The following is a 17,771-nucleotide window of genomic DNA, read 5'->3' as shown; positions in this document are numbered from 1 at the left end:
TGCCTGCTTCTTTTCTTTTTCTCCCCACGTTAAATGCTTGTCTGCTCTTATAGCTGAGGAAAAAGCTGACATAAAAGTTGGCTTGCTGGAAAGTTTTTCAGCCCCATTTGTCACCTTACCCTTGGAGCCCAATTGTATGTCAACTCCATGTTCCCTCAGATGCCTGGCAGTGAAGGGACAGACCACAGGTCACTTCCCTATGATCTGCTTTAGCCGCCACGGCTCTGATCAAGCTTGGCTGATGGATGGGTGCCCTGTTGTTGGGAATGTCTCCCTGGGTTTGCTCAGGAAATACTCCTTTGCTGTATTTTCTGGGTGGCATCTACTGCTTGAAAGCAAGACGTGGAAAACAAGGAGTTTGTCCTTCTTGGAAATCCAGAGTTTTAAAAAGATCTGTTTTGAGTTATGTACCTAGGTTGAGAGACCATGTTTCAGGTAGAGCTCTGATTCCCTTTGCTACAGACCCTGTCAGTGGCTTGATGACATCAAATGAGCAGTTTGTACATGGAGACCAAGATTTTCCTGGTGTGTGTTTGACAGTTTATTTCCCCAACCCCCGACTAATTTCTGTTTAACCTCAAAAGGGTGATGATTCTGAACGTTCTCTTGGCTTGATTTGCAGCGCTCGGAAGGAGTGAATGAGATGTGCAGCTCGGAGCATTGTTTCTGAAGGGAGGAGTCATTCTCTTGGAGAGGAGTCCTCCATGAGCCTGGCCGAGGCCCGGGATCTGTGTGAAGTGGACTAAGGATTTAGTAGGATGTCAACTGAGACAGAACTTCAAGTAGCTGTGAAAACCAGCGCCAAGAAAGACTCCAGAAAGAAAGGTAGGGCTGATTTGTTCCTTTCTTACCGGCTTTTTATCTGTGTAGTGTTTTATCTCTGGAAAGATGTATAGCATTATCTTTGTGATGGCATATGTTTTTTAAAGGGCACCAGCATTATTTGCTGTTTTCTGTACTCATGGTATATTTTAATGGCTCTCCATTATGCCTTGGGTAAAATCCAAAATTATTTTCATAACCTATAAAACCCTTCCTGGTATGCCTTTTACCCATCCCTCCAGCAAGCAACATCTCTGCCTAATCCTCCCACCCCCTTATCCAACCCTATTTACCCTCCAGGCATTCTGTCTCTTGTGATTCACTTTTGCAGGTATCCAAAGTTCTCAAATTCCAGCAGCACCAGAATCACCTGGAAGGCTTGTTAAAACACAGATTGTTGGGTCTCATCCCCAGAATTTTTGGGTTTGGTAGGTCTGGGGTAGGGCCCAAACCTACATTTAGAACAAATTCCCCGATGGCACTGGTACTATTATTTCAGAGTCCAGACTTTGAGAACCAATGGACAATAATCTCGCCCGAAATCCTTTGTCACTCTCCACTTTTTCCTAGACTGGCTCCTACTTAATCTCCAGGTTAGTCCTTTCCTAACCCGCACTGGGTTAGTTGTTTTTGTTTGTTTTGCTGCAGTAGGGCTTTGTTAGAATCTCACTTTATTAAAAATTTCCTGTGTTTTTGTTTGTTGGCTGGACTGTGCATTCCTGCAGAGCTGGACCTCTTGTTCACCTTTTAACTCCAACACTTGGAACGTGCTTGACCCAGAGGAAGCACGTAAATATCTGTTAATGAGGACTGGCATGCATACTATGATAATAAAATAATTCTCTCACTCTCCGTGTTTTCTCGAGAATTGGGTCCCGTGGCTTTATGACCATACCTTTCAGGATGTTTGTCTCCCGGTGGCAATTAGGTGTAAGCAACTTCGTGCTGTGTGTTGTCTTTCTCTCCGTCTTCTGAGCCGCATGGAGGAGGATTAATAGACTTCTCTTTCAGGTCTTGAAATCTGTCAATATGGGCTTGCAAACCAGGATGCACTTAGCTGCTTTGTATAGGCAGTGATTTGTTTGAGACACTGCTGTGCCTGCCCAGTCATGTTTCGTGATGGCATTTGTTTGACACTCTATAGGAAGCAAGGACATAAATGTAATACACATGCAGCTTGCAGACAGCCAGAACCTCAGCAAGGACGGTAAATTTTGCATTGGATGTTTATTTGAAACACAGATATTTTGGAAGTAGTCTAGTTCATTTCCTAAAACTTAATGTAAACCTTGTATTTTATGCATCATGGTCTAAGAATAATAGAAGGAAAGCAAGTCAGTGAGAGAACAGGTCTTGGGAGAACTGCTGCATGGGGGAAAAAAAAGATTCCAGAGCACGATAATGTACCAGAATTCAAATGCTTTTTCACTGAAAAATGACAAGTTATATTTTTGCTTCAAATTTAACCTTTCCACCAAACTTGTGCTCTTGAATGCTTAATGCATTAAAAATTGTATCTTACTGAATATCTTTTCATTCTTAAATTGAACATGCAAAACCAGGAGCATTCTTAAAATGAGGATTCAGGTTTTCAGAACATTGGCTTAGTTGAAGATTTGGAATGGGAGCATGAAGGTGACCTTTTTAGAACCTCCTCATCTTCATGTCTTACAAGACTCTAAAATCAGCATAATACATATGCAAGGAATGTCCGCTTGCAAATGGCTAATACCACGCACGGAGTCTGGGCAGGCAGACCTGGATTCAAATTCTAGCTATGCCACTTCCTGTGTGACCTTGGAATGTTACTTAACCTCTCTGAGCATCTGTTTTCTCTCCTATAAGTAAGGATATAATATTAAACTTCAAAGGCTTACTTTGAAGAATAATTGAGATAGGGCAGATTAAATACTTAGTGTAGTACTTGGCATTTATTAAAGGATCAACAAAGAGCCTTTTTATAAAAGATTTTATTCATTTGACACAGAGAGAGAAAGAGAGCGTGTGCACAAACAGGGGAGAAGAAGAGGGAGAGGAGAAGCAGGCTCCCCACTGAGCAAGGAGCCCGATGCGGGGCTCGATCCCAGGACCCTGGGATCATGACCTGAGCCAAAGGCTGATGCTTAACCAACTGAGCCACCCGAGCTCCCCAACAAAGAGTCTTTATGTGTGTTCTTCCTCTTCCTTTTCTCTTTTTCCTTCCCTTTTCTCCTTATCTTTCTCTCCTTAATTCTTCTCATCTCCTTTCTTCCCTGTCATTTTTCTCCATTTCTCTCCTCTCTCTTTTCTCTGTTTCTCTTCTCCCATTTCTGTGCTCTTCTCCTCCTCTTCCTCTTCTTCATTTTCATCATCTTCATCATCAGCATTATACTGTTTTCTCTTATCCCATTCTAGAACCAAGGGGATCTTAGAAAGTGTATAGCTGATTTGTCCCAAAGTAAGATTTTATAATTGTTCTTAATTATGTAGTAGTGATAAACAATATGTATTCCTGATAGACTTCTCTGGCTCAAGGCACCATGAAAGCACATACATACATTAAAAAAGGGAGAGAATGTGCTCATAACAGGATTAATTTATTTCTTACTCTTCAGTTTTTCCTGTGGAACAGTAAGTATTCCATTAAGTGAATGTTGCTGACTGAGCCAAAATAAGTAGAACTTTAAAAGGAAATGTTAACAGTTTATTTATTGATCTTGAATCTTGAATATAATAGCATTACTAAACTTTGTTAGTAATTCTTCCAATTCCTCTTTGATTTTTCTGTGGAGACAACATATAACCTCATAAGTAGGTTTCTGTTTTCCTTTCTAATCCTTAAGTAATTCTTTTTCTTGTCTTATTGCATTGGCTGGATCTGTCAGTACAATATTAAGTGATAGGAGGTATGCTTAACTTGATCTTCAGTTAATGGAAATGCTTCTAAGTTTCCTGTGTGATATTTAAATTTTTACTAGAGATTTTTTTTATAATTTCTTCTTCACTTATCATTGTCTAGGAAGTATTTTTTATAAATCCTGAGTTTGCATGTTGAATTTTATCATATGCTTTTTTTATATTAATTTCAGTGATTATACATATTTTTCCTCTCAATTTATATTGTGGTGGATTTTACTGATAGATTTTTCTAATCTTCATTTCTGAAGACATGTTATTTTCTATACATGGATTTGATTTTTTGATAGTTTACTTAGGATTTTGATATCTATATTCATCAGCATGATTGACATATAACTTTCTTTTCTTGAACAGTCTTTGTGTCTGGTATTAGTAAAAGTTTATAATTTCGTACAGTGATTTTTCGCGCTAAAGAAACACTGAATGATATTTAAGCCCCTTTCTGAAAAAATTATGTTTTTCTTTTTTTAGTAATTTTATTTGACTTTTTAGAAGGTATATACTCTTATTATACTGAAAATGAAAAGAGACAAAGTAAGCATGCCTAATCCCATTAATCAAAAATAACTGCTATTAACATTCTAAGTGAATTCCTTCTGGACTGACTTTTCAGGATATGTGTTTGAGATCATACTAAGTCATAGTTTCATATCCTGCTTTGCTATTTGACATTAGATCATAAGTACACTTCTCATATTATTACATGATATTACAGACTAGAAGGGTTTTTTGGGGTTTTTTTTTTTGCCCCTTTGGCAAGATTTAGATGGTTCCTGGGGAAGATATTTTATTTCCTAAAAAAGAACACCCGACAATATGGGTCATCTATCAAGAGCGAGAGTGGCATAAAGAAAGTTTAAGAGGCCCTTTAGAATTTCTCACAAACCTATCACCCTGGTTCTTTAACCCAGGCTTTTGAAAGGAAGTCAGATAGTTTCAAATACAAGTCACACAGGGGCATATTTCACCATAAAATGCATTTCTCGACAGGCCATGTAGGAGACGTAACTGGAGTATTCACAACTCAAATAAGGAAGGCTTGAAAGTGGTAAGAAATAAAGTTGTTTTCTTCATTTCATTTTTATTGGATTGTGTCACTACACATGCAGCTTGTCAAACGGTGCCTATTCCAGGAGTGGAATTTGATGGAGGACGGGAATGTAGATTTTCAGGTTCGTTACCTGCCATCAAAGGGGGAGAACAGCTGACAACGATTCTTTTTTTTTTTTTTTTAAGATTTTTATTTATTTATATGAGAGAGAGAGAATGAGAGACAGAGAGCATGAGAGGGAGGAGGGTCAGAGGGAGAAGCAGACTCCCCGCCGAGCAGGGAGCCCGATGCGGGACTCGATCCCGGGACTCCAGGATCATGACCTGAGCCGAAGGCAGTCGCTTAACCAACTGAGCCACCCAGGCGCCCCACGATTCTTGTTATTTATAAAACCGGCACTAGGCCACCCAGTAGAAGACTGTGGGAGAGGAACGGGTCCCAGGATGAGCAGGTGCAGACATTTCTGGGTGTTGTGCCTGCGGTTTCTCAGTCAGCACCACCTGGTAGCTGAGTGTGATAGAAAGAGCACTCACTTTGGAGCCAGACCTGGTTTTATTTTTTTAAAAGATTTTATTTATTTATTTGACAGAGAGAGAGCACAAGTAGGCAGAGCGGTAGGCAGAGGGAGAGGGAGAAACAGACGCTCCACTGAGCAGGGAGCCCGACGTGGGGCTCCATCCCAGGACCCTGGGATCATGACCTGAGCCGAAGGCAGCCGCCCAACCGACTGAGCCGCCCAGGCGCCCCTGGACCTGGTTTTAAATTCTAATTCTTTTCCTTCTCACTGTGTAACCAGAGATGGGTTATTTAGCTTCTTAGAACCCTGTCTCGGTGAGGGTGTGTGTGCGCGCGTAAGAATAATACTTACCAGAAGGGCAAGGGAGGAATCATGGGTGAAGGTCCAGCCACAGCATGGCAGCTCCTGGTTAGCATTAGCTTTTCTGCCCTCTTCCTTCTGAGATCACAGTTCAGCACTGTCTCCTGATCTTCTAGAAACACCTGCAAATAAACTTACCCACTTTCCAGATATTAGAGTTATGTCCAAGGATCATTAGTTAGCAAAACAATAACAACAACAAAATGCTACCTTATTTCCTCCCTGAAAGATTTGGCCTTGAGAATCAAAGCCCTGATGGGTCTAGGAGAAGTTGGTGGTCATATGACAGACGCCTTCGTTTTGGAGCCCCATCAGGCTGAATTTGAACCCTGGCTGTGTGCACTATTGGGAGGTTTCTTTTTTCCCTTCTTCTTTTTTTTTTTTAAATCTTTTTATCTTTTAAAGATTTTCTTTATTTGAGAGAGAGAGAGCAAAGCAGGGGGAGCAGCAGGCGGAGGGAGAAGCGGGATCCCCGCTGAGCAAAGAGCCTGATGCAGGACTTGATCCGAGGACCCTGGGATCACAACCTGAGCCGAAGGCAGACGCTTAACCCACTAAGCCACCCAGGCGTCCCTAATGGGAGATTTCTTAAAAATTCTGGTTAGTTTTGGTTAAGGAATGGTTTCAGTAATGCCATACTCAGGGTCCTAATCCCTCAACTGGTCAGGTAGCCCTGAAAAATATCCTGTTAACACTGGCTTACCACTGAGGAGCTAGTAAAGGGCTATCACATTCATTATGTGATTGGATCCTCAGGACTGGGGTGATAAATAAAAAAAAATTCATTTTATCAGGCCTGTGGTGCAGAGCTGCTATCTCTCTGCCTTCACCTACTGCTCTTGTCCTGCAGGGAGGCCGCCCCCTGTCCGTCAAGACCCTGGCCCAGGGCTCGAACCTCAGGCCTGCCGCTCCGGGTCTGTCCACTCCCTCAGGACACTTCCACCTTTCCAGCTTCTGTTTCCTCAGGCACCAAACAGAGGTGGAAATTATATCTGTGTGACCCAATCTGAAACCTAGACGAAGCATTAATTCGTGAATGACGTCTTTTGTCCACAAGGATTTATCCAGTCCCGGTTGTGACCCCTGCCAGCACTCAGTGTTCTGTGGGCAGAGAGAAGTATCTGGAAAGGAGAACCTGACTGTAGGCAGTTCATGTAGTTGAAGAACTTCTGCTTCCAGAGGCCCTTCTGATTTTTATAGGTCATCCTTCCTTTTAAAGACCTGTTTTTCTCTACTTTGCTGCTTTTATTCATTCTCAGCCTATTACTACTCAAAAGTTAATGTTTTATTTTTACTCCAAATTCATATTTGTTACTTAAAATATGTCACGCTCCTCATAATAAAGAAAATTCTTAGACTCTTTTCATGGCTTTCCTGACTAAAAACAATTGAGTTTTCATCTTAATAAACACGAGTAGCGTAATACTCTAAAATAAACTTAAGTTCTCTAGAAATGGAAAAACAGAAAAGGTTATAAGGAATTGGCAGTTGGGGGCTAGTTAGAGCCTCTTGCTCACAGATTAGCTCTCAAAAGAAGGACTTGCTGATGGACACTCATTTGGGCAGTGGCAGCGTCAGGGCTGGAGGCCAGGAACGGCTCCCATGGCTGGTGGTTCTCCAGCTCATCAGGCTGCAAACAACTTACCTTCTTGGGATTGACCTCTTGGCGTGTTTCTTCCCTCTTCTTTACATTGAAGACTCCTGGAAGAGGTCATGCTTTAGAAGTAGATGAACTTAAGTTTGATTTAAGACTTAGCACAATTTCTGCTTTTGTATCTCAGGCTAGCTACTTTATCTTTCTGAGCCTCAGCTTCTCCATCTATAAAATAGGGACAATAGCACCTATCTCGGAGTGTTGTAATGAGGATTACGTGAGTGAATAACATACAACACCCAACACAATTCAATTCTCTGTTCATAGACTCAGGATGAGGAAACTTTCCCTTTCCCTCCAGTGCCCCAGCTCCCCGGCCAGCCCCGAGAGGCAGCACCTCTCCTGGTGCTGTAGGACATGAGAGAAAAGTAAAAGGCACCCTTTTCTCCAGAGGCACTGAGAAGAAGGAACTGGTTCATCTTCAGATGGATGCTTGTTTCAATAATAACGGGGAAGGTGAACAGGAAATACAAAGGAGAATGGACCATGCTGTTAAGCTATAAATATTTATTAATAGCCATCATTTGTATTGTGCTTCCTTCATGCAAACCATTTTAGATAAATTGTCCGTGATGAGCCCAAGTCTTACATCACCCCATGGAACACATAAGAAAATAATGTTCAGAGAGGTCAAGAGACTTGCCCTGGGTCACGTGGTTTGTCTACATACGCTGGAAAGTACTAGGTCTGGCAGACATTAACGTCTGTGTGGTCTTCCCTGAAAGCATGCTCTGGATTTGCCCTGTGCCTTGATGCTGGAAGGCTGGCGGGTCCGAAAAAATTACAGGGGCTACACTCTTTTTTTGGCAGAGGAGGCATGGAAAGAGATGAGGCACAGCATGTAAATTTATGGCACCATTCTGCCTTGGCAGGGTTTTGGATCTTGGTGTGCTAATTGTTCTCTCCTGACTCTGTGATTTGCAGGCTTTGGAAATTCAAAATCAAGGATTTAATTACACGATGACATCAATTTCTCTGAGGTTGATCCATAAAGCTCTGGGGCTGAAGGGCTTGGGAGGGAGGGAATACTGTTTTGGGTCAAGAAGTCCAAATCCCTTAGGGTAGGCCTGGCTGTCATATGGTATAATGTGTGGTGGGGAGAGGCTTCTGTACTGTCTTTGAGCACATGGTCTTGAATTTATTACAGGACACATCCCTCACTGCGGTCATTCCCTGAAGACAAACTCCTTCCAGGTTTCATTGGTGACTTAGTTCTGGGCCTCATTTTAACTGGTTCCTTTATAAGAGGTCAGGCTTTCTTCAAGCCCTCCTTCACACCCCTTTCTTCCTTGGATGTATTGTGTAACCACAGCAGCATACCAAAGAGGATAACACCCCAAGAAAGCCCTCTGAGATTTGGTCCCTGTGTTTTTGTCACTTGGCCTCCTCTTACCCTGAGCCACACTGAGCTTCAGTTCCCAGAACTCACCTTTGTGACATCTGCATGTCGGCTCCTTCTACCTGGGGTCATCTTTCTCACCCTGTCTATTCACTTGGCCAAATCCTGGCCATCCTTCAATACCCAGCAACCATTTGTCTGAGCCACCATCCTTGCCATTTTGAGCTTTGTAACATTCTCAATTAATTAATCATGGACTCTCAGCCCCTGTGACCTCCTAAATGCCTCCCAAAGCTGTTCATGCTCTCTCTCTCCTCACTGTTCCTCTCCCAAGTACAATCCGGGCTGCCTTCCTCTGCCATCTGGGTGGTTCTCACACCCTCCTAAGTGGTTTTCAGGTTTTCAGTCTTTTCCATCTCCAAGCTGTTCTGGACACTTGGAGATCTGATCAAGTCTCCCCTCTGCTTCAGACCCTTCAGGGAGCGGCTCCGACCGCCCCCAGGGTAACGTCCACACTGCTTCTCGTGGTGTTAGAGAGGCCCCGCCTGGTCTGACACCTCCTTATCTTTCCGGTCACATCTCTCCACGCTGTTCTGCAGTGACAGTCCGTTCCGTGGCACAACTGAATTAATTTCAGTTCCCCGATCATACCAGGCAATCATTCACATTTGGGGTTTGGCAAATCCTGTTTCTTCTCCCAAGAATATGTTTTCTTTTATTTCTTTTCAGAGTTAACTCCACTTATCCTTTAGTTCCAATTTCGATATTACTGTCTGCAGAAATGCTTTGGTGCCCCATTGCAACCCATCCACATGACCCCCAGCTGCGGGTCATGACTGTTTTGTGTGCTCTTAAACGTCTCATTTTGCTCATCATAATATATTTTTAGTTATCTTTTTGTTCCTCTTTATCACTCATTATGTTGGGAATCCTGTGACAGCAGGAACCGTGTCTTTCTTGTTAACCACTTCACTTCTACCACTGAGCACAGTGTTGAAAGATGTAGGTATGCAGCAATGTTGGGTGAATGAATAAGTGAGCAAATGAATGAATTTATGACTAAGAGAAGCCTCATTCAACTGGATTTGTGAAGGGTTCCATAGCACCCTGTATATACTCAAATCATCGCACTTACCATGTTTCTCCTATCATTTTGGCTTATTTTTCTGTCTCTACTCTTAGCCATGAGTTCCTAGCACAGCACTCAGAACATGGTAGGTACTCAGTAAGTGTTTGTTGAATTGATTATCACAAAGTGTGGGGGAGAATGATTTGTACAAGGAGAAAGAAAATTACAAAACACAGACACCTCCCCTAAATGCTGGCTCTTGAGATTCTTATTATGTCACTTTGAAAATTCCTACCATTCTGTGAACTACTTCTCCTTTTTTTTTTTTTTTTTTTTTACTACTTCTCCTTTTGTGATGTGTGTCCAATCACGTCTGGTGCCGTAATTTAGTGTGATGTGGGCCATATTGGTAGTAAAGCTATAAGATTTGCCATATTAGTTCATCCCCCTGCTTCATTAAGCTCAGTGTGCTGCCTGTGGCAGTGGCTGGGCTTGAATTTTGATGTTGGGAAGAACAAAGCACTTTACATTATCCCTCCAAGTCCTGTGAGTCAGGAAGGGTACATGCCTTTGTAGGGCTGGAGAGCCTTCATCTTTGCAGATAATCAGCAAATGCCCCAGAGCATGGGGTTTTATTATCTGTGTGGTTTGCTGAGTGAGCAGATGATGTTCCAAGGTGTGCTAGGATTTCAGCAACCCCCTCTTTGCGACAAAGCCTCTAGGATGGTCAGAGTGCATATGTTGAAAGACCGAGCAATTCTGCACAGTCCATCAAGAGAGTACGTGTAGATAAAAGGCAGAGGGGAGGGTGTGCTAGAGGTGAAATGTCTCATTTAAGCTTGAAAACAACCTTTGGACAAATGTTCCCATTTTTTAGGAGAGGCAACTGAGACTCAGACAGACGAACGGCTTGCCTGAAGGCCACACAACTAGGAAGTAAAGGGACCCATTTGCAGCTAGATCTCTCTGATCCCAGAACCTGTCTACATGCTTCACACTAGACTGAGCTGCTCCCTCCTAAATGGTGTGTCTTCTTACCAAACACCAAGTAAGGCTTACGCTGAAAGACATCTTCCTACAGATTCCAGCAGAAACACTCTTAGGTTGCCATGGCCATAGCGAGGGGAAGGAATGATGGCAGAATATGTGGTACAGTAAGAAAGGGGGTTGGAGAGGCAGAGGAAGCTCTAGGTCTTCACTCCCCTTCTCTGGCAGGCGGGAGGTTGCCGTACAGAAGGGTTCCAGTGATTGACTAGGAAACATTTCCCTTTCTAAGGAGAATTCCAGTTATTCTATATTTTCCAGATATAAAAAGGTAAAGACTGGGTGAATTTGAAGGACTTTGTGCATTCATCAGAATGCACATCTAGCTCATAATTTGGAACAAGCACTCCAAGTTTGCAAATGCCCCCAAATCGATGAGTATTCACATTAGCCCATTTCACTTCCAGTTCCCCACATCAGAAATACTCATGAGAATGCTGGTGAGGAAAGTAGGGTGAGGAAGGTAGCTGCTGTCCATCCGCAGTTATATAGTGTCAAGCAGTGTATTTAAACCCTTACATGTATTTTCTCCTGAACAAGTCTTTGAGGGAGCTCCTCTTTTTAAAATCCCAAATTTACGGATGAGGAAGTGGAAATTAAGGAGGCAGGACAGAGTTCATGCCATCACTCCAGAACTTATGCTCTGAACAGCCCTGCAGTTCTACGTCACTCATGCATTCGGCAGGTATCACAGGTGCCTTATATGGACGCGGACCTTCTGAACACATTGACCTGCTTGGCCCTCCCTGAAGCTGCATGAGTTTTTTCCAGCTCGTTATCTTCTCTCCACCTGGAAAAAAATCACCCTAATCTCTTAGCTGGCTGTCAGGGCCTGCCTGATCTTCTGAGACCCAGCTCAGAGAGCACTTCATCAAGTTTTTTCTTAGCATTCTATTCTTCCCATGGAGTAAAGACTTCCTTACCCCATGATTCTCAGCATGTTGGGGTTTTACAAAATTTTTCTTCCAGAGAAAGCTTTTATGTCTTTCTTCCCTCAACTCGGATTGCACTTACATACCTCTCTTCCTTACTAGATTGTGTTGTGAGTAGAGACGTGATGGCAGGGACTGTGTCTTGAGCATCATTATATCCTCCCAAAGCTGGGATGAGGAGAATTTATCGAAGAGTTGTCCGTGTGGAGGATGGGAAATGACATTAGTTGCACGGCTACTAAATGCAAGCAGAGAATACACTGAGAACACGGGAATTGATGAGTTTGATAAAACTCCCATTTTACAGATGAGGAAACATACTCAGGTGAGTTCAGAATATGTTCAAGGTCACCCATCATGTAAATGGAAGAACATGAATTTTTAAACTTAGCTCTAAATGATCCAAAACATGGGATCTTCCTGCCATATTCACTGTTTCCCAGCAGTGGCCATCAAATAAAACCTCAGTGAAAGCTCAGTTCCTGGGGATCTGTGTCCTATTGTTAAGTGGCAGCAATATTTGCGATTTACTTTTATAAAGAATTTATAGATCATTGTTGTAGATTCACTTCCCTCAGATTGGGGACTGTCATCACTGGAGTTTTTCAGTTCCCCTGACTGGTGATACCACTCTAGGGAGAACTTGCATTCTGATTGTTAAACCAGAGGCAGGAAAAGCCATGCAGGAACTCTTTGCACTAGAAGAAGCCCAGCAGATGATGAATAGCAGACCTGAATCTTATCATGTATTTCAGGATGATGTACGGGACTGTTGGAAACTGCCTTTGACAAATGTGCACAGGAAGGGGAATTATCTCCAACAATGAAAAATGTTCTTATTATGTGATCCTAAAAAGATCAGGACCCCTATCACTGGGAAAATGATCATCCCCGTATCCCTTATTAACAGCGATATGGAAGCATGTGCTAAAGACATTGGACGTTGGGCTGAAGCTGTGATGGATAGCCATGAGTGCTGGATCAGGTTGGACTTATGAAAGGTAGCTTGATGCTTGATAGCAGGTGGGAAATGTGCAACTCACTAAGGTCGCTTTTAGCCCTTGCTTCGTGAGGCTCTGCAAGACTTGTTCCTGCTATCTTAGCCAAGTACCCAGTGGCTTTTGGTCAGGCCAAAAACTATGATTAAAGAGTAGGAGGTATGTGATATACGTTTGTAGGAAATAAAACCATTTCCATAAGGAGGAGAAGACAGGCATTTTAAATATTTAATCTTACTTTATTTTCACATTTCACATGCATATGTGGAAACCTAGAGTCCTAGAGATTCATTAGCCTGCCGAAGGCTAGAAACCAGCAGAGTGAAGATTTGAACCTGAACAGTTTGATTTCAAAGTCTATATGCTTTGCAGACCATGGTAGCTTTTAATAAATAACCTTCTGGTTGAAGTTCAAAGTAATAGAAATAGAAACCACCAAATGCATATGTGAAGCGCTTGCTGCAGCTTCTAGCACATGGTAGGTGTTCAAGAAATGCTCGTCTTCCTGCCCTTCCTCCTTCCTTCCCTCATTCCATTTTTGAGTGTTTTCTAAAACCAGGCAGAGTGTTAGCCACAGAAGATTGTGAACAAGTCCTGCGCTTAGGGAACTTGAGATCTCTCCGAAAGACAACTAAGAAGCAATTATAGTTCATTATAGTAAGTTGAAATCCCAGAGCAGAGATAAGCAGCTATCTAAGGGCTTCCCAGAGGTTGTGCCATTTAAATAAAGATTCTTGGAGTGCAGATTTACTACTTTTTTCAGTTCGATGGGTGCTTTGTGAAATATCTTCTATTATTATAGACATTGTCTACCCATTAGATTTAAATCCCTAGTGTGAAAAATAAATCCTACCTTGTCCTCTGGTGAAAGGAAGACCAGCAGATCAGAAATCTTTCTGGGGCAGCCACTTGCTCCTCCCCCCAACCCCCCCCGACTTGACTTCTAGAGTAAAAGGCCCTTCAAGTTGTATACGTATTTTACTCATTTCCTATTACATGTAGGACCAGGCGTATAGTATGCGTTCATTAAGCATTTGTAGAACAGTGGAGTAGCCTGTATTAGATAGGTAATTCTTTGGCCTTTGGCCTGCATTTTCCTAGAATCAGTAATTTATATTCCATTAGGTTTCCTTTGATGTTTTAAAGTAATGATTACTGTGGCTTCTTCTCCTGCTCTCAAAGTTATAGATTGCAGATAGATTTTTGTGTCATTTGCCAGTGCTGGTCTATTTTAATGGCTGCTTCAAGCACTGTGTGGGGGATTCTAAAGTCATACCCTGGCTCTGAGCGAGAACAGTCAACATTCAAGCATATTTTCTTTCAATTCTTTTTTTTTCCTGCACACATGTGTGCACACAAACATGTAAACACATGCATTCTAGTTTGATCCTACTGGGTATTTAATTCTGCATTACTTTTCCACTAAATCTTACCATCTAAGCTGTTCCCATGTCATTATAAATTGTGCAATTATCACTTTACAAAAAGCGAGGCGCTCTCATTTCCCTTAGCTTTTACTCACAAGCCCTCCTTCCAAACCCTTCCGTCATTGTTGCCTTTTTTTCAATGGTTCATTCCTAAATTTGCCGAATCTCACTTCAGTGGCGGCACACAGAATTGCTTTCAGTGGTTGATGATTCATTTCATCGCCTTGGACTGATGCAGATGTTTACCTCCTGCATCTTGTGGCTGGGGGATGATGCTAACTTGTTTCCCCACAGCAAGAAGAAAGGGAGACCTTGGGGTGGGCTCCCCTCTGTGGGTGTGTACCGAGCGGGGGCCGCCACTCCGGGGAAAGCCTTGGAATTCAGATTTGCCAATGGATGCCTCTGAGCACGAGTGATTCTTGCAGTTTACATCTTTTAACCTCAGCTTTATCAACTTTAATATGTTGTCCTGGTGCCTTGATTTTTTGGTTCATCTGTTTTAATGTGATGAAATGTAAAGACAAAGCTCAGTTTGTCCCCTCACAATGACAGTAGGAGTTTTCAGCTGATAGCCTATCCTCCGTCTGTTAAGGATTCGAATTTTAAGCAGCCAAAAATACATTTTCCTGGTATCTGTCATCAAATGATTAGTGCAACTATTTAGTTCTGGTCGTCTTTCCTATTCTTGGTAGATTTGTTTTCTCTTCTTAGAATTCTACTGCCGCCCTCTCTGTCTGGGAGACTGGAGATGTCATTTAAACATTGCTTATTAGGATTCCATTATTTGTTCTCATATACAGTCAGCTAAATCAAAAAGTCAGGCAGTGTTTTTAAATTGCAAATTTAAATGACAATTTATAGACCAGGTCTACTGGAAATTTTCTGTCCTTGGCATCCATCACTGCTTGTGTGTATATAGTTTTATGCTCAGTCTTTTTTCTCTCTTTTTATCTTCTTGAGAGCACAGCACACACATCCATCAGAAGGATCAGAACTACTTGCAGTCTAACAAAAAATGCAATAAAGATCTTGAAAGGAAATGAAGACAAACACCCTATCCCAGACCTTGCTTAGATACTTATTCTCTTCCTCCACCTTCCCCCTACCCCTGCCTCTTAAAGAGGAAACTTGCATTAGTCACTTTTTAAAAAAGTATCGAAGTACCTGGTTTAGTTTCAAATAAAATAAACAGTCACCAAAGGCCCGAAAAATGCCAAATATTGTTACCTCAATTAACTTGCACGATAAACCAATGATAATGAAACTATTATTAGGAATGGTGTCATAGCTGATATTTACTAAGCACTTACTATGTACCAGGCACTGTTCTGTGTGTTTCATTTGCCGTAACTCATTTAAGATAATAAGATGCTGATTTCTAAAGAGAAGACTGAAATTCATGGGGGTCGGCGTGCCCGGGGCCCAAAGCTTGAGCGAGTGGTAGAGCTCTAGCTTCTGACATAGAGCTCTGTCCACCACACTAGCTTCTGTTTTTATTTTCAGTAAGAAAACTTAGGGCCTACTTAGTATCTCTATTTTGTAAGAATGACAGGTTGAAAAGTTGTCACATCATGCCTTGCTGAGTTTTAATTTTTAGCAGATTGGGTTAGAAGGGGGGGGCTGTAAACCTTGAAATCGTCTTTTTTTATCGGTCCATTTTCCCTGGGATCAGAGTAGATTGGCAAAGCATTATGATCTTCCATTTCAAAGCTGAAGGATTATCCGTCTCGATGGGTGAAATCATCTCTAAAATCCTTCTGAAGCCAGCTCCTGCAGAGGTTGGTACGTTTCAGAAAATGCCTGTGATACCCAGGAACTTTGGTGATGGAAATGAACAGAGTCAAATTTGCATCTGGAGGGCCCGTATTTAGCGTGTGGTCCCACTGCCTCCATATATTGTGTCCCGTGTCTCCTCTTATAACAGAGCCTGGAGGTCTGCCTTTCAGCCTGTGCTCACCAGGCTCCAGTATCAGCAGCATCTGCGGGCATCAGGGCTGGTGAGGTTCCAGTTAGGCAGAGGAGATGATGACAGGGAGAGTTGGAAGGACTTTGTCTTGCCTGTGAGAAGACATGGGGAGGGAGCCAGAGGAGGCTAGGGGAGCCATCAGACCACAATGTGGGCTTGATCCTGAGTGAAAGAGGGAGGGTGCGAGGGAAGGAAGGAGGGTAAGAAAGAAGGAAGGGCCGGTAGAAGAAGCATCTCAGACTTCAGCAAGGTCATTGCGTAGTCCTTGAGCCAGAGTCACGCGTCAGAAGAGGCCCCGCCTCCTGGGAGTAGGCCTGCTTGAATATCCCTGCTTGCTCCATCATTGGCTGGGAGCAGCCTGTGGGAAACATGGTCTTGCTGCAGACGTGGAATGGATTTCTGAGTGCAGCAGCTGGGGCTCTTTCCCAGCAGCTGGAAGTCTGCCAGATGCGTTTTCATGGTCCCCCCACGCTGCACCAAACTGATCGTCAAGGTACCTAAATTATTCAGCCGTTCTAACTTCAGTTAGGTGGTGCAATGAGCAATTCAGATTCCTCCCCCCATGTCACCCTGTGCCCCTTAGACAAGGATGGACACATGTCGGTTAAAAGGAGGTGCTAACTGAGGTTGGGGCCCTGGATTCTCTGGCCAGAGTCCAACAGTCCTCAGAACATTTTGTCCTTTTGCATCCTGCAAGACCCGAAGAGAGGAGATTGAAAGCAGCTGTAGGGTTGGTAGCCCTAGAAGGAAGCCCTCTCTGTACCTTGTGATCTCCCCACACCTCTTTTTGTGTCACAGGCCAAAGAATAATGCCCATCCCATCGTGCCCCTGCACCACCATCCATGCCAGGAAGGCCAGAGCACCATTTCTGGAACATCTTTCTGATGGCCAGCATGCATAGGGCCTTATTTAAGTAGATTCCGTGAACCCTCAAAACGACCAGTGAGGCCGGTTTTCTTCAGAACACAGCCTGGTGATTGTGTCACTGTCTCCAGAATTCCAAATTGATCCATCACAGCTCTGCCATTTATCAATGGCAGTTACCTTGGGCAACTTCTAAGTCCCATAAGCTTTTATTTCCTTATGGGAGAACCAAAGTCCATGTATTATGACTGGTTCCTGGGACCGTAAGGTTCGTGGGAGGTGGGCGAGCCTGTGTGCATGCATCCATCCCTGCCTAGCTCTGTGCCCTAGATGGTGGGGGATGAGGGGGGACACACCACCTTGCCCTTTCCTGCCTTCTAGGAGGTTACAACTTAGTACTCAGTGTTACTTTTTGGTCCTTAAGCACACCATGCTACTTTATGCCTTCCTGCTCAGCCTTCACATTGGCCTTCCTCCAAAATCATTTGTTGCTTGGAATAGATCCTACTCATAAAAGAAGCAATCTGGAAGGCTGGGCATCCTGAGAGCCTTGAGCCGAGCACCAAAAAGCCAGGCACTCATGTATCTTCCCCTCATCTCTCCAGAGCTACTTTACTTTTTCCAGACTGGCTTCTTCTCCCTCTCTGCAATCAGGCTTGCCTTGGTCACTTTGCTCATGTCCAGCTTTACTAGCTTCTGCATTAAAAATCTCAATGACAGCTGAGTCACAGGGTCCCCATTCCAGATCCCGGGCAGAGCAAATCAGTAGGCTCATCAGTAGCCCAACTGACAGTGGGCTGTTCAAGAGTTAGAGATGTATGACAGATGG

The 17,771-nt window shown here is 43.1% G+C and overlaps 1 protein-coding gene across 2 annotated transcripts in view; it reads left to right on the top strand.

Moving 5' to 3' along the window:
- The first annotated feature begins 752 nt into the window (after positions 1-752).
- Positions 753-17,771, top strand: part of DAB1 (DAB adaptor protein 1) — a 260,912-nt gene continuing 243,893 nt past the window's right edge. Inside the window, exon 1 of one of the 2 annotated variants that reach the window (XM_021683945.1) lies at positions 753-825. In XM_021683945.1, the coding sequence (XP_021539620.1) occupies positions 759-825 (67 nt within the window). In that variant the 5' untranslated portion in view covers positions 753-758. The remainder of the gene's footprint in view (positions 826-17,771) is intronic. The other variant, XM_044914036.1, reaches the window with a different exon arrangement.

Source organism: Neomonachus schauinslandi, chromosome 4 (genome assembly GCF_002201575.2).
Source record: "Neomonachus schauinslandi chromosome 4, ASM220157v2, whole genome shotgun sequence".
Lineage (NCBI taxonomy): Eukaryota > Metazoa > Chordata > Mammalia > Carnivora > Phocidae > Neomonachus > Neomonachus schauinslandi.
This window is presented reverse-complemented; position numbering and strand designations above follow the sequence as displayed.